The 20,346-nt window shown below is 53.7% G+C and overlaps 1 protein-coding gene across 8 annotated transcripts in view; it reads right to left on the minus strand.

Annotated features, from left to right (window-relative positions):
- The window catches only part of RHOBTB2 (Rho related BTB domain containing 2), a 32,123-nt gene that overhangs the window by 1,383 nt on the left and 10,394 nt on the right, over positions 1-20,346 (minus strand). The window contains exons 1-9 of one of the 8 annotated variants that reach the window (XM_050939934.1): positions 19,819-19,910; positions 8,883-9,084; positions 8,501-8,604; positions 7,001-7,186; positions 5,480-6,507; positions 3,948-4,066; positions 2,576-2,726; positions 893-981; positions 176-281 (exon numbers count right to left, since the gene is read on the minus strand). In XM_050939934.1, the coding sequence (XP_050795891.1) occupies positions 176-281; positions 893-981; positions 2,576-2,726; positions 3,948-4,066; positions 5,480-6,507; positions 7,001-7,186; positions 8,501-8,604; positions 8,883-9,074 (1,975 nt within the window). In that variant the 5' untranslated portion in view covers positions 9,075-9,084; positions 19,819-19,910. Of the gene's footprint in view, positions 1-175; positions 282-892; positions 982-2,575; positions 2,727-3,947; positions 4,067-5,479; positions 6,508-7,000; positions 7,187-8,500; positions 8,605-8,882; positions 9,085-9,794; positions 10,156-13,415; positions 13,622-17,326; positions 17,691-19,818; positions 19,911-20,346 lie in introns of those variants that run through there. The other 7 variants (XM_050939932.1, XM_050939935.1, XM_050939929.1 and 4 more) reach the window with 7 other exon arrangements.

The raw sequence follows: 20,346 nt of genomic DNA on the forward strand, positions 1-20,346 counted from the left end.
CAAGCCCTGCAGTGGCATGTGCATACAGCACTGAGCTCACTACCCCTTCCCAGAGTACAGGGCAGTGCTCTCCTGGCTACCTCTTCCTGGGTCTCTTAGGGCTGACCCCACTGTCCCTCCCTGCTGTACTCCACTCTGCTGGTGAGTGATGCAGAGGGCAGTAGCTAGCACTAACCTGCTGACATGGCCTTCATATCCCGGGGGAACTTCCGACAGACATTGTTGTAGTTGGTGCAAATGTGATGAAGGCACCAGTCTGCAAGCTGGTACGCACAGTGGAACTGGAAGAGAGAGAGAGACTGTTATGAGCACCAGCGCAATCCCTGCAAGGGGACATCACCTGCCTTACAAAGTACCGCCACTGCAGTGCAGCCACCTCTGGGGTGGAAGGCAGGCATCATTTATCAATGCACGGCTAACCGCAGAGCCCTTTAGAGAAGTGGAGGAGAATAAGGCATCCAGCTGGAAATGCGACAGGCAGTTACCCATGCTGGAATTTGGCCACCCTGCAATAGGGTTTTCTATGACCACAAGAGGTCAGGATGTTGCTTTCACATCCTGTTTGAAAGGCCACAGCCCCGGGGGCCATTGGATTCAGTACTGATGGAAGAGTTCCACCAACACCACTTCATGCACAACCAGTGTCCCTTACAGGTCTCCCACCCAACCGGCGACTCAACCTGGCCCTGTGGTAGCGTGCAAGACTTGATGGGCTCATAGTGGAGCATGAAGTTACTGCTTACAAAAGGTCTCTATCTAGCGCCACTCCATCTTCCCGGCCCTTCCTTCTTTGAGTTCTCATCCCCCTGTGAGTGCAGCAAGAGCCATAACCAGAGGGCCATGAAAAGCCACAGGGCAGCCTCGGAACTACCCAGAAATGAGCAACTCATACCTGCGCCAATTCCAGGAACACGAGGACGTCCCCATCGATATCCACCAACATCTGCGATGCCTCCATCAGGCCCGCCACCATGTACTGCTCTGTAACACACACAGGGGGGTTAGGGAGCATCTCTCAGCACTGCCCTGTGACACAAACGCTATCATCAGAGGGTTTATCCTGGCTGAGATTCAGAGCTCATCTATGGGGACACGGAGATTTAGTGCATGGCAAACGGGTGTAAATCTACAGTGCACTAGCTTGCCATGAGCTAACTGGCTGGGGTGGATCCTGCAGTAGGTCAAAGCAGGCTATGGATCTTCTAGTGCATGGCAAACCAGAGCACTGTAGATTCACACACAGACATCCCCAGCTTGCTTTCCACGAAGTCTCCCTATAACAAATCCTCAAGGTAGACTCTGACCAGAGAGAGGGAGTGTGAGCTCCAAACTGAAAATCTGACCGTTTCAATCTGAAAACAGACGTTTTGACCCAATTTCATTGGGTGAAAATGTTCAAAAGGTTTGGGGGGGTTGTTCCAATGTGGAACAAAAACAGATCTTGAAGCTTCAGAAGTTGTTAGAAAATTGCCTTGTCATCTTCTGGCCGCTGCCAACATCCCAAGCCATCGGACACCTGTTATCCTCTGGCCAGCTCTACGGACAACACCCTACCTCACTGGACCCGTGTTGAACTCCATCAGTTCTACCAACACCTCCGCACAGCACCTGTGTCACCCTCTGGCTGGCTCTACACCCAACACCCCAAATCACCAGACCCATGTCATCCTCTGGCCCATTCTACAGACAACCACTCAGGCAAGTGGACGTGTGTTGCCCTCCAGCCAGCTTTACCGCCAGCGCCAAGCCACTGGCCCTGCGTGAGACCGGGAAGGGTGACAGATCCAGCAGTGTGCATGGGCCATGCTGCAGCTAGTGGGAGACTCGGCACTGAGTTTGTCATGCCTCTGAACTGCAGTGATTCCCCAAGCCAGCCCATACTCACGGGTTCCCAAGCCCTCTCCCTTACATAGACAAGTGCTGTCAGGCTGTCCTACTGGGCTCTGGTTTTTGGGTTCAACCTGCATTGGGATGAACCTTGGAAAGCTGTCAGGAGAACCCCAAAGCCTGTTTCCCTAAGTCACCATCCCTTCCAATGGAGATGAGTGTATAGAGTCCCCAATTAGGGAGGGCCTCTGGGTCCCTTCACTCACTGCTGGAGGAAGGACCACCAGATAAAATGGTCACATCCCAGCTTTTGCTGCCTTCTCCACAGCAGGCCTTTCTTGGTTCCCTATCCCCAGGACCACGCTGTCTTCCCAGAACCCAAGATCTAATCCAGATTAACTACTGGCTACTTATGTGACCTTGGGGTTTGTCTGAATGGAACAAATTCAGCCAGAGTGATGCTGGGACATTTCCGTCACAATGTCATAACATCGTACCATGATGTCACAACAAAGCGTGATGACACAGCATCAGAATATCATGGCAACGTCATACCCAGTGACCCCAGCACCCCTCCCCCCCCCCAGTCCTTGATCATTCAGATTCACTTCTAGCTGTAAGCTAGGGTCACAGAACCCCCCTCTCCCGATTCCTATTCCCTGATTTAGGATGCAGTTGTGGGTGACAAAGCCTGGCTTGTCTTGGGTGCTGCCTGACCACAGGCCCTTCTTGTGTCACCCCAAGTTACCTGTGAGAGCCACCAGGTGTGGCAGACACAGCCGATTGGCCAGGATGATGAGCTTCATGTCGTCGAGGTCCGGGCTGGAGCTGAACTGGCCAGTGTACAGGTACTCAAGAACAGCCCGCATGCAGCTCTTACTGGTGTAAGGGAACACCACCTGTGCAGGAGGGATGTGGACACAGACAGGGTTACCTTCCATGGGGGTGCAGGTTCTGTGCCCTGTCTCACGCTCCCAGTATTTGGGGGATGCACACACTGCCCCTCCCCAGTCCCCCTACAGCAGGAATCGGTCTGGTTCAATCACACCGGCCCTGTCTTTCTGTGGCCTGGCTGCACCCACCCCTTCTTGTCTGTACTGGGGATTTCAGCTGTCCATGGCCAAGCAGGGTAAGCTCCACTGGTGCAAATGCCCACTGCACCACCCCCTGAACTGTTCATGTCTGTCAGTCAGAAAATGGTGCTTGTACAGACTCCTTGTCTGACTGAACCCCCACCCTCTTTGTCTGAGCTTTTCCTCGTCTCTTCAGACTTCTAGTTCTCAATCAGGCCATGCATAGTGCGGGCAATGGCCCTGAAAAGTGCTTGGGCCTGATTCTCATTTACTCCCTTCCTGTGCTTAGGGAGGAAGAGGTAGGATGGGCTTTCCTGTATTCTACAGCTGTTCCAGGGCCCTGCCTGGCCCCTTGTGTAAGTCAGAGTGGCCCCAAGGCTGCTAGAACATATTCGCTCCCTATGGACCCTGGGGAGCAGAGAACAACCACAGTGCACGGCACTCCGGCCACCCACTCTGCTGGGGGCTGGGAGCAGAGTCCTTCCATGAGTTCTCCAGCTGTGCAAGGGGGATCTCGGGGGACCACTCCCATTCACTTCAAGGCTACTTTATGCTGTCAGAGTGGCACAGAGGGACTTGTGTGTAATGGAGAGATCTCAGTCTCAGGAACTTCCTTCTGCCCTCCCGAACATCCCTTTCCCCCTGCTTGGTCTCTTCCTGCTCTGGGGAACTTTTCCCTTTGACCTCATCCAGTCACTGCTTGCTGTGAAATCTTGGCTTCCCTCCCCTTCTGCCCCATGAGCCCTGGCTAGAGAGAGGAAAAGCACTGAGTCGGTGAAAAAGGCACTCAGGCTTCTCTCTCTCTCTCTCTCTCTCTCTCTCTCTCCTTAATGCTGCAGCTCTGGGCCTCTGGGATACCACTACAGCAATGCAGGCTGCGGAAGTGCCTGCTCATCAGAACCACTGTTCAGGTGCTACATGGAGCAAGATGCAGGCTGCATCCCCTTCTCTAGGACTCTTGGCAGCACCGGGCTGGGCTGCAGGGAGGGAGAGGAAGAGAAAGCAAATCCCAACCCTGCCATGGGCATTTGCTGCCGCCCTCCTCACCTCTTGGGTGGAGCTCTCAACAAAAGGACCCCCGAACATAGCAGCCATCCAGTCGCAGCTGGAGATGAGCAAGGGCTTGTGGGCACTAATAGCACCATCGTCCAGGATGAAGGTGACATCTGCAAACAAGCAAAGAGGCGTCCATCAAGGAAGGAGCTCACAGCCTGTCAACCGCTCCCCATGTGTGGGGCAGCCTCAGGCAGCATCCCTGCCCCTCCCTACAAGAAATCCAGCAGAGATATAACTTTGAGGCTGCACCTGCAGGCCCAGAAGAGGCAGTCAGTCCGGGATCAATTCAGGAGCAGCCAAGTCTCTGGACACTAAACTCAAAAAGGTTTCCCCATCTCCAGCATCTTTCTCCTTTCTGCCTGCTTGTGAGCATCCCAGGGGAGGGCTTGGAACAAAGCCAAGCAGAACACATACCACCTAGGCAGGGCCTTTCAGACACAGCTCTCAGCGTGCTCTACACAGGGATCATGACTCCCATTTTAAAGATGGGGAAACAAAGGCACAAAAGCATAAATGCTTGCAAACCAAGCCTTGGCAGACCTCAGAGTGGGAGAAGTCACCTTTCTTGGTTCCCTATCCCCAGGACCACGCTGTCTTCCCAGAACCCAAGATCTAATCCAGATTAACTACTGGCTACTTATGTGACCTTGGGGTTTGTCTGAATGGAACAAATTCAGCCAGAGTGATGCTGGGACATTTCCATCACAATGTCATAACATCGTACCATGATGTCACAACAAAGCGTGATGACACAGCATCAGAATATCATGGCAACGTCATACCCAGATGTGGTTTCAGAAGCCCTGGAAGGGGGTCTCAGGACCCAGGAATGTCCCATAAATGGTGAATTTCCCATCATGAATGGGGATAATTCTACATAATCCAGAACAAGTGGAAACTAAGTTGCTCAAGCTGCTCTTGTTCAAATAACCAGAGCTGGAAAACTGGCTGGAGGGCAGAAATTTTGCAGGAAACCAGACGCTCGAGCTAGGGCTTTCTGGAAGAAAGAAACTATGGCATCACAATTGCATAAAATCTGCACTGGAAGCTCTCCAGAAGCCGTGGGGAAAGACTGGGCTGGACAGCCTTGAAGAGTGATAGCCTGTTTATTGGTAGCACATCACCATCCTGGGCAGCCGTGCTGGAAGCTGCCCCATTAACATGCCTCAGCCCTTTTCTGGAGGGAGCATGGCTAAGCCTCGAGTTCGGTTTCCATGGCCCACTCAGTCCTTGGGTCCCTTTCCTGAGACTGCTAACAAGGGATCCCATGAGCAGCAGCTGAGATAGACACCTATCCAGGAACTGGACTGAGATGCACCTACTCGCTCACGGGCCAGCTAACAGCCATCAGATGGTGTCAACTCTCAGTCACAACTGACCCAGACCAGACTCAGAGAGGCTCCCCGCAACATACCCAGTCCCCTGAGCCCCAGACTCCTCCTCACTGGTGAGCGAACCCCCACTACCTGAGCTGTCTAGTGCCCCACAGCTACTGCTCCAACAGGGAACCCCCTGAGCCATACCAGAGAAAGTCCCTTTGGCCAGGCACTCCTTCACACGATTGGTCCTCCTGACGTGAAAGGCTTTGGTGATCTCCTGGTTCATGAACGCCTCGTTGTTCAGGATGTTGGCCACCATCATCCTGAGGTCGAAGACCTCCAGCAGCTCAGCGATATGGGCAATGTGCATGAGGTCCCGCTCGTTCTCGTCCAGCTCCCCCGTGTACAGGTACTTGAGCACCGCCCGGAAGGGTCCGGGCTGGATGGAAGGGTCCATCTTCACCACCACCATAAGCCGGGATTTGTAGGTCAGGGGGTCGTCGGCCATCTCTTCCTGGATGCTGACGAAGGCACGGCTCCAGGAAGACAGGATCCTCCCCCGCCTCAGCCCGTGCTGCCCTTTCTCGTAGCTGTTGCCTCGCAGGATCCCGTCGCTGGTGGAGGGTCTAAGGCACGGTGGACGCTGGCTGCAGCTGAACTCCTCGGTGCTTTCGCAGATGTCGAAGCTGGCAGCTCGGAGGAGGAAGTCACGCCCATGGTGCCTCTCCTCCTGGTGCAGTGTCCGCTCGGTGGCAGTGGTGGAGACGGCAACCCTGGAACTGCCCCCAGCTGCCCCCTGCTGGTCCTCCTCACTCAGGTCCATCAGGAACAGGTCGTAGAACTTGGAGGAGGAGGTGGAGAGGTAGATCTTGTGGGCATAGATTTTGATCTTCTCTTGCAGCACCAGAATGACATCTGCACACAGTGGGTCCTCCAGCAGGTGGGCTGGGTGCTCCTCATTGTTGGAAGGGGGGTCTGGGACCATGATGATGGGTGGGGGTGGCTTGGGAGGCAGGAAAGGGGCCTGGAGCAGTGGCCTCTGGACGTTGCGGAGGTGGGACTTCCAGAACTGCAGGTGCCGGCGGGAGATAAGGGCAGCCCGGATGGCGTTGTCAAAGACATCCTTGATACCGAATTGGGCTACCACGCTGGTCTCGTAATAGGGGATGCCCAGCTCCTTGGCCACCTCCCTCCCCTTCTCTGGTGGCAGAATCTCATTAGGTTTGATTGGCCTGGAACCGAGAAGGGTGGGAAACAACAGTAAGAGCTGCTCAGAGACCCAGTGACCTTGGAAACAAGTAGCAAGGGGACTGTGCAGAGGTACAGCATGGGGGAGTGTAAGTCCCTGTGCAGTGGCAAACATAGAACTCCCCTGGGCATAGCAGGCTGCCTGGGGCCAGGAACATCACACCCATGGGTCAACCAATGCCACTTTGGCTCGCTCTTCATCTTATTTTTCTCCCCTCCTCGCTATCTCCTATTCCTTCCTGCCTTTCTCCCATTCTTCCTCTCTGCCTCCCTTCTCCCGCTCTGTTCCTCTCACACAGATGTGCCCAAAAGAGAATTGCTCTGTATTGCACATTTCACAGACTTGGTCCATCTGGAGGATTTTGCTGCTTCGCCTCTCTGCAAGCAGTTGTCTGCTCCCTGGTAACCAATACACGTCCCCTTGGGCTTGCCCTGACATCCCTCGCATCCTGTGCGCTACTTTATCCCAATGTCTACCTGGCCAAGGGTCGTCTGGCTCGATTGACTGCTTCCAGGTCGGCATAGCGAAGGTCAAGCTGGCAGCCCACCAGGATGACAGGTGCTCGGGGGCAGAAGTGCTTGATCTCTGGATACCACATGGTCTTAACATGGTGCAGGGAGTTCGGGTTAGCAATGGAGAAGCATAAAACCACAACATCAGACCTGAGAGTGGAGAAGAGGCAGGGTTCCATTACAATTCTGTCCCCCAGGGGCCATGTACTCATCCTATACAGGATTCAGGCATATGCACCTACCCTGCACAGGTGCATAAGTGCAAGGCAGACTCCCTGCACAAGGGATCCGCACCAGGAGGAAACACTGGTTCCCTGCATGGTGGTGACCTGTAAACCCAGACCTGAGCTTAGGGTGCAAGATTCAGTTATATATCCTGTGCTTTAAAATGCTTTAAAATAGGGAAACAGCAGCTATTAGAGCTGTAATGCAAAACATGCAAGTAAAGAAACACAAGAATCTGGATAACCACTAAGGCAGGCTTGGCCATAAACTGAGGTATTGTGGGGCTGTTAGTACTTTTGATAGTCTAGCAAAGGAGTTAGCAAGACTGCTTAATGTAAGGTTAGAAGATTTAGCAACATCTTGCAATACGTAGCTTGTGCTGAAAAGTACACCACAGAAGGTTGAAGTAATGGATTTCTAGGGATGTTTAGGGGTATATGTAACCATGCAAAAACCACATTGGGACATTAATTGATGTAATCGAGGTATTAACTGCGGGAAGTTGAATTATGGCTAGTCGGAATATCACTCATGGGCAGGGGCTGAAACCTGACCAAATATGGTTCCGGACACATGTGGAATGAAACAGGAAAATCTGTATAAAAGATGATCAGACCAAGCCCCACTTGGGACATCAGGGATGACCATGGCAAAAGCCTGAGTATGAACGAGTTGTCTTGTGGTGACCTCTCCTTACTTTTTCTTCTATTTTTGCTAGTACCAGTCTCCATAAGGTTGCATGTATGTCAACATTTGGAGACTGCTTTATTTTGTGCCAGCCTGAGGCTATAAGTAAGTATGCATGATCCGGAGGTGGGAGAAGGGGGTTGTTATATTTATCTTGCTTCATTTCATTTTTCTATTATTTCAGTGATAGAGGTCTGTATTAAATAAACTTTGGGGATGTGTTTCACCAATCTCAAACTCAATAAAATGTGAACTATTAATGACTTGTACAGTTTGCACCCTAAACTTATCTATGGCTAGAACAGGAGCCAGTCTTCCCCGCTGCCCCGCGAGTACAATGCATGCTCCCTGTATGGAAGCCAGCTCTCCACCCCCGTTTGTGATGCAATGTCCCGCCCCCTGCACAGGAACCAGCCTCCCCTCCCCAAGGGGTGCAATGCACATTCCTGGCATGGAAGCCAGTCCCATGTTGTCCTCCTCCTCCCCCGCCCTTTCATGCATTTTCTCCCTCTAGTTCCTAGGCCCAAAGGAAAGACCATTTTGCCACCCTACCTTCCGTAAGCAAAGCGTCTATCTTTGTGGTGGTCCCCAAAGGTATCCCAGAGGCGCAAGGACACACTAACATCATCCACCACATCTCGGGAGCGCTCCAGCACCTGAGGAAACAGAAAAGGTCAGCCGCTTTCCAAGGCAGGGGATGGAATTAGCTAGCTCCCGTCTCCCCCTGGAGGTAGGACATTAAAGGGGAGTTAATGACACTGCTGACTCCAGGCAGGGGAAAAATGCATGGGAGGGTGGACTGCAATCATTATAGTGCCCTGTCCTGTTGGACAGCCCGTCTGCACCATGCTCCAAGAGAGGGGTGTCCTGTGACAGCTACAGTCCCCCCAGCCCCGTCAGCACCAGTCCCGCCCGCAAGGCAGACGTCACTCACCTCCTGGCAAACACGATACTGGTCAATGGCCCAGACCGTGGGCACGTGGGTGGCGAGAAGCTGGTACTGGGTCAGCGTGGCATTGCAGGCGCGGGCGCAAATGAGCCGAGTCTTGCCCACCGCGTTGTCCCCAACCACGACGCACTTGATAGTTTCTACGTTTGGCCTCTCATAATCCATGTCAGAATCCATTAACTGGGACCTGGGGAGAAAGCAAGGGAGAGGGGCCAGCGGAGAAGCTAAGTCAGTGCTCCAGACCTGTTTGCAAGGCAACTCTGGGTGCTGCACCAAGCCAGCCTATGCCTCCTTTGCTCCCATGAAAGCCCTTGGACTAATCTGCAGGAGGGAGGTCCTGCTATCCCACAGAGCAAGAGGGCCACAGTAGGGTGGCCCCCACTCTCCACAGAGAGCTGCCAGCTGGCCAAGTGGGAGGGAGTCCTCTCTTCCCCTGAAGAGGCCAGCCACTCCCACCTCACTCCATACAAACTCCGTAGGCAGGAAGCAGCTATCCTACTCATTCCAGTGGGAAAAGATTTCCCAGGCAGAGCCAGTCTGGGGCAATGGCAAACACCAGAGAAGACAGCCAATAAACAAGCGCGGTCGACTGGGACCTAGGACGTGGCCACCACTCAGGGTGAGGACCGGGGTTGGGATCTCCTGGGAGCACCCAACCTAGGGAACCTTGCACCTGTGGAAAGAGTATGGAACTTAGGCCCAATTCAGCCTCTGCTGCAACAAAGCGGGGGGGATGGGACCCAGGGGATTTGCAACCCACTCTGCAGGTGCTCAGAGCCAGGGAAGGGGGGGCAGAATCTGTGAAACAGCACTACTTGCATGGGCAAGAGACAGCGCCTGGGAATGCACCCGAGAGTGGGCATCCTCCAGCTTCACCTCTGCGCCTGCCATACTCGCAAGGACTGATTTAAAGGGAAACCTGCATGGTCTGTGTCCCTCCCAGAGAACTTTCCCACGGAGGGGGCAGCTGCCAGGCCGTTGGAGTTGCTCCATCTCTCACACACCCAGAGTCATTTCTCCTAGCAGGGAACCTCGTCCAGGCTCCTCATGAGCTTCTCCCCCTTCCTCACATCCCTGAGGGCCCCAGCCACCCTGAGCTGCAGAGACCTTGGTCGGCTGCTTCCCCCGCAATCCCAATGAGAGCCCAGCGAGGACCATGCCGCCCAAAGCAGCTTTGTGCAGAGAACAACAAACAACAGCCCTTGGAAGGGGAATGGAGCCAAGGCAGCTCCCCACCCCTTCTTAACATGCACTCCAGGCGGATTCCCTTTAAAATTTAATGGGTTCTTGGAAGCATGCATTGCTCTGCCTCTGATAAGCCACGTGCCCTGTCTGTTTGCTTGGACTCTCCTCCCTCCCCTGTCTCTCCAGCACAGGCTCATGCTTGTTCATGTGAGAGAGATTTTTTTTCCCATTCCTCCCTTCCCGGCACTAGCTAACGAAGCTTCCAGATCCACCTGAGCAAACACAGCCTCCCTCTCTCCCCCACCCGGCAGATGTCTTCCTCCACCACACCCACACCCTAAAGGGCATAACAGAATAAACTCAGGGCTGGCTGCTTCTCCTCCTGCCGGCACTGCAACTGGAATAACTGGTACCAGGGACACCTCAGTCCCGTGTTCCCATTTGGCTCAAACAGGACAAGATAGCCAGAGCAAAGTTCAAGACTGCCTGAGGGGATTTTTCCTCCTTCTACAGAGTGGTGCTGGCTTTTGAAAAGGAACACCTTTGTGTTCCTGAAGGCTCAGCAGTGACTGGCAGGGCACGGCTGTGGGGAAGCTGGGGTCCTGCACAGCATGCCCAGCTCATGCTGCTAGCTTTCCAGCTGATGCTTTTGGGGCACGGCTGGGACGATGTTTGCGCAGCTGGAGTTGTAGCTAGACACTGAGAGACTGACGCTTTGAGCAGCTCTCAGCAAGTCTAGGCACACATAGCCATGCTCTGCCAGTGCTGAGCTCTGGAAATGTAGTGAGCAGGAGTCTAGAGCAAAAAGAATTAACCCGTGGCAGTTTAAATCAGGGATTTACAAGATTTCTGTGGGAGGAAAGAGGGGAAAAGAGCTTCTCTTTGTAACAACAAACCCAAGTTGCCTGGCTCTGAACTCTCTCTTGAGCAGCATTACCTCTAGGCACAGGACTTCTGATGTGCTGCGTACATACACCAGCCCACAGGCATGCAGAGCTAATACCAAGGTAACGATAGCAACTGAGAGTTGCAGAAGGGGATATGAAGGGAGCTCTCAGCAGCCTAAGCTAAAAGTACAAAAAGGACTTTCTAAAGTTCCCTTCCACGCCCAACTCCCAAGGAGCCCCATTCTGGCAGAGCCTGAGCACCCTTCACTTGCAGGGGCTCAGCATCTAGCAGGATCAAGCCCCAAGTTTTGAGGGTTCAAAGACAACGCATCAGGCCAGCTCCTGAGTGGATGGGGAAACCAGCATGTCTCAGGGCAAAGATTATTTTAACTGAGGTGCTCATATCCTGCAGAAGATCTCTGCTAATTGTAATGCCAGGAAAGAAAAGGAGCTTTAGGTCGGTGCTCAGATACTGTGGTGATGGGCACAACACGTAGATATTAGAGAAACGGATTTTTTTTTAAAGCAGCCATAAGGAATCCTTCCTGAGCACTCTTCCTTCTGTGCCCATGCCCCATGCTCCCCCTAGCATCCTACATGGTTCAGCCCTAGAAGGGGAGAGACGTGGGAGTAGTAAGCTCTTCGGAAGGTCTCTAAAATGTATAATTACAACATCTTCTTCCTGGTGCCCCTAAAGTGCCCATCAGTTAAAACAAGAAGCAAACTGCAGAGCAGAGCCAGAATTTTGGGTGACGTGAGGTCCATTTGGAAGGTGGACCGCTGTGCACCTCGGGATCGCCTGGAGGGCTTTGGTTCAGCGGCATGTGTCTTGGCATTAGCCCCTGTGCAGTAAGTTCGGAGCACATTTGGCTAAGCACAGACTAGTTTTTAACTCAGGCCCCCATGGTAGAAACGTAGGGAGTTTAAAAAATGCCAGCAAGAGCAGGCTTCAGCATCCATGCAAAGAAATGCAGGAGAAAGGAGAGGCAAAGGATGGCACAAAATGAAGGAGATGTAAAACTCCTGACACAGCAGCTGGTGTGTGTGTGTGGCAAATCAGTGTCCATGCGACACTTCACCCTCACCAGAGACACATTTCATTCTGTTACATCTACCTCCTACAATCCAACGTCCCAGTTCCTCATTCCTCTCTTCTGTGTCCACACCAGGAACCAATCCAACTCCCACTGAGATAAATGGAATGAGATGGATCTGGCCCTGAGATTGTGTCACTGGCTCCCACTCCATATATCCCCCAGTCATAACCCCATCTCAATCCTTCTCATCTCTCCCCCAGCATCTGCTTCAGTTCCCTCTCCTGATCCACCCTTAAACCCTAAATCACCCCATACACCCTCTCTCTGCCATTTCCCTTCCCCATCATGGGCTCCTCTCTCTGCCCTATCTCCAGTGCAACCCCTTATTCCCTGCCCGCAATGCACCCCATAAGTACATCTTCCTGATCCAAACGTTCACTCCCCTTAGCCCTTCTCTGGATCCCCCTCCCAAGGTACCGAATCCACCTCCTTTACCTCCCAAGGAGAACAGAGATTTGTTCATTTTCACCAGTCCCAGTCTCTGGTTACCAAGGAAACTAAAGAATCACCCCAGGGAGCCCAGTGTGTTTCCTAGCAACTCTCAGGGTAAAAATCCTCCATCCCGCATCTTGCGAGGGCACACACACACACACACTCTCTCTCTTAAACAGAAGGAATGCAACAAAAATAGAATGGTCTCATGAATGCAGCACCTACTACCAGGAACCTAAGCCACTAGAAAAGGAGGGCAGGTGAAATCTGAGCATCTCCAACAAAAGATGATCAGAAGAGAAATTAGGTGCCAAGAATCTTGCCGGCTAAGGCCTCGCACAATATCATTTGTAATAGTAATCATAATAATTGCAGTGCAGAAAGAAATACAAATCTAAACACAGGGCACAGTGCAAACAAAGCGAAGACAAAACACAAATATGTTTGCAAGGCTTTTGCAAATCAAGCACAAATAAACTGTAAATATAGTTTTAAAAACAGCAATAGTAAAATGCAAGTAGGTTGCAAAGATTCTGCACAAACAAACACAACCCCAAACAGTCACAAAACGCATCTATATTGCAACGATTTTAGGAATCGGAACTAAAAGGCGAGCCTAACTATAGCGCCAAGACTTATGCAATGAAATCTAATCGGCAGGAACAGCCTTTACAAAGGACTCCCGCGTCAGTGCAACCCAACCAGGGGCATCGCAAGAAACTCGGGATTTGCCGTTCCAGCCTCTCCGGAGCTGCACCTTTAACAGCAGCAGCGCAAAACACAACCCCCGGCAACTCCATTCAAGGGTTTTGGGGCGTGTGTTTTTTAACGGCCCGGCCACTTTCCCTGCTCAACCCAGGCCGGAGTTACTAGGGAGGGAGCTGGCGGAGCAGATGTCACGGAGCTCGGTTACTTACACCAACACATAGCGGGGAATTTCCAGTGGGCAGAATGAAGCGCTCCCCGGGAGACATGTCCATGGCCAGAAGCGCGCGGCCCAGATCCTGGCAACCAAGGCGGCGCTGGGGGCTAAACTCGGCTGCTCAGCTGCTCCCACCCGCCGGTCTGTGCCAGCACCAGAGAGGATGCAGGCCCCTGCTCTGCATCTGCAGCCATTGCCTCTTCCTCAGCAGCATCCTCCCGGCCCCGGCCCTGTGCGCAGTAGCATGGGAAGTCGGCCGGGCTCCTCTCTCGCCCACCTGCCCGGCGGGGCCCTGCTCCCAGCTGGGGCTGCCCCAAGAGACGATGCTGGCTCCGCTCCGGGCTGCGGTGTCACTGAGCCCGCGGGCGAGGCAGTTCCCGGCAGGGCTCGCCCACCTCCCCCTTTTCATTCACAAAAACAAGAACCAGCCACAGGCCCCGCCTCTCTCTCCCCCCCAGCTGCCCATTGGCTGAGAGGGGGAGCAGGGGCACTTCCTGTGCCAGGCCTGCCTGGGCAAAGACAGATAACCAAGGCGTGGTGGGGAGAGGAGACAGCTCAGGTGCCCTGAATCTGGGGGAGTTCGCCGTCCTCTGCCTTTGCTTCTACCACCCTCCCCCTCTATTCTGCACCCCTCCCCCTGCACCTCTTCCCTTCCGTCCCTCCATCCCCTGCACCCCTCCAGGGCCGGCGCTTCCATTTAGGTGACCTAGGCCGTCGCCTAGGGCGCCAGGATTTGAGGGGGGCGGCATTTTGCCGGGAGGGCAGCAGGCTGCTCCGGTGGACCTGCCGCAGGCATACCTGTGGAGGGTCCGCTGGTCCCGCCGCGGCTCCGGTGGAGCATCCGCAGGCATGCCTGTGGCAGGTCCACCGGAGCCGCGGGACTGGCGAGTGGCAGAGCGCCCCCCGCAGCGTGCCACCGTGCTTGGGGCGGCGAAATGCCTAGAGCTGGCCCTGCGCCTAGGGCGCCAAAAACCCTGGCGCCGCTCCTGCACCCCTCCCCCTGCACCTCTTCCCTTCCGTCCCTCCATCCCCTGCATTTCTTCCCCTGCATCTCTTCCCTTCCCTCCATCCCCTGAAACCCTCCTCCTGCATCTCTTCCCTTCCATCCATCTCCCCATATCCTCCTCCACTCACCCACTCCATCTGTTCATGCTCCTGCCTCCATCCACCCCACTGCAGCTCCATCCATCCTCCTTCACCACCTGCCTGCTCCCAGTTACCATCCCCAGAAGGGACAAGCAGCTGACTCCCTCATTCCTGAGTCCAAGGCTGTTCCCATGGGAATCTGTTTCTCAGGCCTGTGCCCTTTTGTTCTCTGGCCCTCACTGGTAGTTTCTGTTCCTCTCTTGGTTTGGTGTTGCACAAAGGATCTGTCCAAGCTCCTGTTTCCCCATCCCGTGACCCACAGTGGATCTGTTCTGATCTCCATTTCCACCAATGGGTCTCAATTCTCGTAGGCAGCTGGGCTTGGACCAATGGCAGCTACTTTTACTCCTGGGGGAATGTTGTGCCACTGTGCATGCACAGAAGTCATGTCCCCCACATGTCTGTCCCCCACAGATTTCTTCCCCACAGAAACATGACTTTTTGACAGGGAAGCAAAGGGAAGCCACAAGAGTGGTCATGTGCTGCTCCCCAGTAGCATGAGTGTGTTGTTTCGGGTGCTCGGAGCAGCCAGCAGAGTGGAAAATCACAGGAGGGCTGGGATGGGCAGGGCTGGGGACACCCTGGCCAGTTGCTCCTACCCTGTACCAAGCTCAGCTACTAATCCTGGCTGTGCTGGGGAGGACGGACTTCCTCTTCCTCTGCCAGGAGTGAACAGGGCTGGAACAGAACCACCCCCAGAAACCTCTCTGGCTGCTGTAAGTACTGTCCCCACCCCCACCTCCACTTCCTGCCCCCATCGCTTCTCAGCTGTGGAGGGAAGGGGATCACTGTATGGGGAGCTGCTCCCACATCCTCCCAACGCCTATGCATCCGGACCCACTTCATACCCAGATTGTCCCACCAAACCTCACTCTCTGTCCCCAGAACCCTTCCACTGACCTCCCTGAACCCGAACTCACACCCTGACAAGCCTCACCCTCTGCACACGGAGCCCTCATGCACCTAGATCCCCTCCACCAAGCCCCACTCCCTGCATCTGGGCCCCATCCCTGCATCCAGACTGCCCCCTGCACTCAAATCTCCACCCCAAGAAGCCCCACCCCACCTGCACCTGGACCACCCTGACTAGTCTCCGCACTCAGACTCCCACCCCACTGAACCCCACCAAGCCAGCACCCAGACCCACACCTCATCAAGCCAGCACCCGGACCCCCTCAACCACCTTAAACTGCACCCAGAATCCCCTCCTCCCCACAAAGAGCCCCTGTTCCTCCAGATTTCCCTTGCACCCGGACCCCACATCACGCTGCCCGCACCCAGATTGCCCCACCCAGAACCCTATCACCCCACACCTGGATCTCCCAGCCCGTCCATACCTGGATCCTGCTGGGCTGAGCCTGCCTGCCTATATCTACTGTGCTTGGCAGGGAGGGGCAGGGCCCCGGGGTGTTTCTGGGACAGTCCTGGTCCTTGTGCTGTGTCAGGGTTGGGTGCAACTTTACCGCCGAGTCCATATCCGGGGGAGAGGGGGCGCAGGGTGATCTCCTACCTCTGTGCAGTCAGTGGCCTGTGCTCCCCACTGCCATGCTGGAGCCTCCACATTTATTTATCGACAAATAGAATTAGCAGAATTTTTCAGAATTTTAAAATATTGTGTGCAGAATTTTACATTTTTTGGTGCATAATTTTAAATGTTTTGGTTGCAGAATACCCTCAGAAGTATACTTTGCAGGCTGGACTGCCACTGGCAGAGCGTCCCATGGGGGCCTGGTGAAGGATGCTGCATTGATCGGGAGAGGGGCAGCTCTGATAATGAGACCCCTCACCCAGTCACTAGCAGGAGTTTCTGGATGGCTCAAGGGAGCCGCATTGGGATAGAGATCTTTACAGGGATGGGACAGGTGACAGACTGAACTCTCCTCCGACCTGGAGGTGTGGGTTGAGGAGGTATGCAGAAATCTGTCTGTGCAGGGGTAGCGGGAGGAATTCTCCATCCTGGGTTACACAGGAGGTCAGACTAGGTGATCTAATGGTTCCTTCTGGCTTTGGAAGCTATAAATCTTTACAACAGCCTTCAGGGCTGTCAAACAGGCACCTCTGGTCATTCAGCCCCACCAGCACCTACCAAGGTGAGTTGCCCCATCTCACTGACCCAGCTCCCTGGCCCCTTCTCACAGATCTGCTCACCTCCAGCTCCACCCACCCCATGATCTTCCCACTCCACGCGGTCTCTGCTGCACCCGCCTCACACCTCTCCACTGCCTCCGCCTCAGACTCATCTCTGCGGTCCCTCCCCCCAGCCCAGCTCGCCCCAACCCCTCTGCGCTGCCCCCGCTTGCTGCATCACAACCCAGCTCACAACCCAAGGACAGAGCAGGGAGACTAAAAACTCTAAGTCATCTCTGCGGCCTGACCAATGAGAAGCAGCTTTGCTTCCCCACAGCCCAGGCCAGCTGCTGTGCCCCAGCATATCCAGATCATCTGATGCCTCATTGTCCTTCTCAAGGCTTTACCCCCCCTCGCCTCTCCTGTGCCTAACCAAAATAACCCCAGCTCCTGTTCCCTTCCCGTTAGGATTGGATCTGGCCAGCCACGATCCCTCAGAACCACTCAAAGGTCTGGCATTGATGCAATGCGGCGTCAGCCAGCGTCAGCACTCTAGCATCTGCCTCACCTCGCACCTTTGCAGTCCAGTCACACAGACATCCAGCATCTCCTAACGTAATGGTGCCAGAATGGCCCTCCCTGCCCCCCACCCTCCTCAGCACCATTGCTCATCTGCCCCATGCCGTTCCTCACCTAACTCGTAAGACAGGAATCTCTCTCTCCATAGCAGAAGGAATCTGAAGTACTTGTCTGGGGGGGTCCTTTTGTTTTTTAAGTCTGGCATATGCTTCTCCCTGGTGAGTCTCCGTATTCCACAGGGACCCTGGAAGCTAGCAATGAGGCTGTCGACTTCTTGGGGAAAGTTATTAATTTCCCTGCATTGTGCTGGAATGAAACTGCAAGCTGCCGAGCTGCAGCTTTTAGCTTCCGTCTTCGAGTGGGTCACGGGGAAGGAACACGTAAAGCTCGCCTGCCAGCCGCATGATTTGGCTTATTTGCTCTGTCGTAGCAGGTGCTTAATTGTGGCATAAAAGTTTCTGGCAGCTTTACGATCAGTTTAATTCCTGAGTGACTCCCCACCGTCTGAAGCAAGACAAAAGCACAATTGTGGTGTTTGGTCCAAACCTCCAGGCTGTACGTTGGCACTGAAAAACAGCTCAAACAAGCACATTCCTGCAGCTACTCCAGTCTCAGCTTCTCCCTGCAGGAGGTGACCCCTGGAATGGTGTAGATGCGAGGCAAGGTCCAGCCAGCAGATACTGGCAAAAGAATGCCGGCTCTGGATGAGCTCACAGCTATTCCGTTCCCAGCTTCTTCCAACAGGAAGTGCTACAGGAAACGATGCTGGACTTCTGGCCCCAGGGCAGCTTCCAGGTGCTCTGGGCTCAATCTCTTCTAGCAGGCACTTCAGGGAATGTTGCCAGAGCAGGGGGGAGGCCAAGTGGGAGGTGCTGCAGGGACTGGCCCAGGAATGCTGACTGTGGGGAAGCCCATAGCTACTCAGGTCCCTGCTTCTCCCGGTAGACGGTACCATAGGGAAAGATATCGCATGGAGGGGAATTCAGTTATTCCAGACCTAGCCTCTCTAAGAAGGAAATATTGTAGGGAATGGGGTAGAAATTATTAGCTACTCCAGTCCCTCAACAGGAGGTGCTGTATGGAACAGAGGCAGAGTACTGACTCTAGAGAAGTCCACAGGTATTCCTCTGATAATGTCTTCCAACAGGAGAGGCTGTAGGGAATAGTCCAGGAATGTTGTCTCATTGGGGGTTCTCATCTCAGCTGTACTCCAAATGTAAGGTCCAGATTCTGTTCTAGAGGATCCACCTTTCCCCACTGCCTGGCTACAGCTGCAGTGCATATGGCTGGTTAAGTCAGTCCTGTAATTCCCCAGTGAGTAGGAAGTGAATGGCCAGTAGGGGCTAAGGTAGTTATGATGAGGTGCTCAGGTGTGATACCACAAAGAGAGCAGTATGAAAGCAGAGAGAAAAAGGGATGGATGGATAGAGGAGTACCTATGGTGATAGATGGGTGGACAGAGGAGTACCTATGATGACAGACTGACAGATGGAGAGACTCATAGAAATGTAAGGCTGGGAGAGACCTCGAGAGGTCACCTAGTCTAACCTTCCATGCTGAGGCAGCATTAAGTATCCTGACCTAGACCATCCCAGACGGGCATGTGTGTGTGAGAGAGAATCTGCAGATAGTTCATTTCCATTCAGAAGGTCTAAAGCTCTATTGATCCATCTATTTCTGTCAGACATTTGAATTGCTGAGCCTCAGTGCATGGATTTCTCCCATCCCAAATCATTACCCAGCCCTTTGTATGTAAAATGTAGACACTGCCTAGCTGATGGGGCAGGAACATGAGCTTTTTCCTCTTTCCCCCTTGTCCCTTCCTGGAAGACTGATCGAGACCACAATCTGATCATGAGCCTAGGTCACCAGAAGCCCCAGCCCCTCTTACAGTCTCATCACAGCCTCAGACAAAGGGATCTCTGGCTGAGCTGAGAGAGAACAGCCAAGCATGAGCCTAAGCTGCCCTTGGAGCTCCAGCTATAAGTCAGTAGCTGGATCCAATGCAAAGCAGAGGCAGCAGCATCCCCTCCCGTCCCCGTCTGCTGTTTTATCACAGCTGTAATTAAAATGCAGTTTACTCTGTGTGCCAGTGTCTCTCTCTGATATAAGCCTCTTGAACTCATCCCAAAAGGCTCCCATCTGCCCTGCTTTATAATCATCCTCGCTTCCAGTCAAATAGCTCCAAACCCAAATACACACACTGAGCTTTTCGTCCAGCCATCACAGCAGCCACAGGTCAAGCTGGGAAGTTGTGTGCAGAAAGGGTATGAACAGGCAAATGAAAGGACGTCAGGAAGGCGGAGAGGGCCAACAGCCAGCTTTGCCACCAGCTTCCAGAAGTGCCCTTCTTGGAACAATTGTCTCTCTCTAGGCTTGTATACTGTGATCATCTCTTGGACCTAGAAACCCTCCAGCCCCCTACCCAGCCCCAGCCCCACATTCTCTGTTGTCCAGAATCTCAGGCCTCTACCCAGACCCAGTGCTGCATTCTCTGTTACCCAGAAGCCTCATGGAGTCCCTGCCCAGCGATATGTGCAGTGACTTCCCAAAGAAATTCACGTCACTGATAAATAATCTTCCTCCAACCTCCGTATGTCCCTCACCTGCTGTGGCCTGGGCCTGGTGGGGTGTCTGGCAAAGTTCAGCTCCTCTTCTGCTGGAGAGCTTGGTGCTAGCTGCCAAAGTCCTGTCAGCGCACAACAGGCTGAGCTGAGTCAGCTCTGGGTGTGGTCATGAAGAACTGTACCTTCTGGGTAAAGTTCAGATGCTGCCAGTGAAGGGCAGAGAGCTGCCACAGGCTGTGTCAGAGGGACAGGTTCTCTGCCTATTCTGATAGCAAGGGGTATAGCTGACCATGCACTGATGTATAGGGAGATTATTGTCCAGGCCAAGCCCCCAGCTAGGCTGCATTCCCAAACAGTAACATTAATGTGAGCGTCCAGGAAGCACCATCCTCTTTCCTCTCAAATCATACCCACGCTCTGCCTTCCCATGAGTCCACACGACGGAACCCTCAACACATCGTCCTGGAGAACTTAAAGTGCAGGCCATGCTGCTGGGAGAGAGTCATATGTACCAGATATACAGTGATATTCAGTGGAATTCACCCTGCAGAGCAGGGGATTTTAAGG

This window comes from Gopherus flavomarginatus, chromosome 2, assembly GCF_025201925.1.
Source record: "Gopherus flavomarginatus isolate rGopFla2 chromosome 2, rGopFla2.mat.asm, whole genome shotgun sequence".
NCBI lineage: Eukaryota > Metazoa > Chordata > Testudines > Testudinidae > Gopherus > Gopherus flavomarginatus.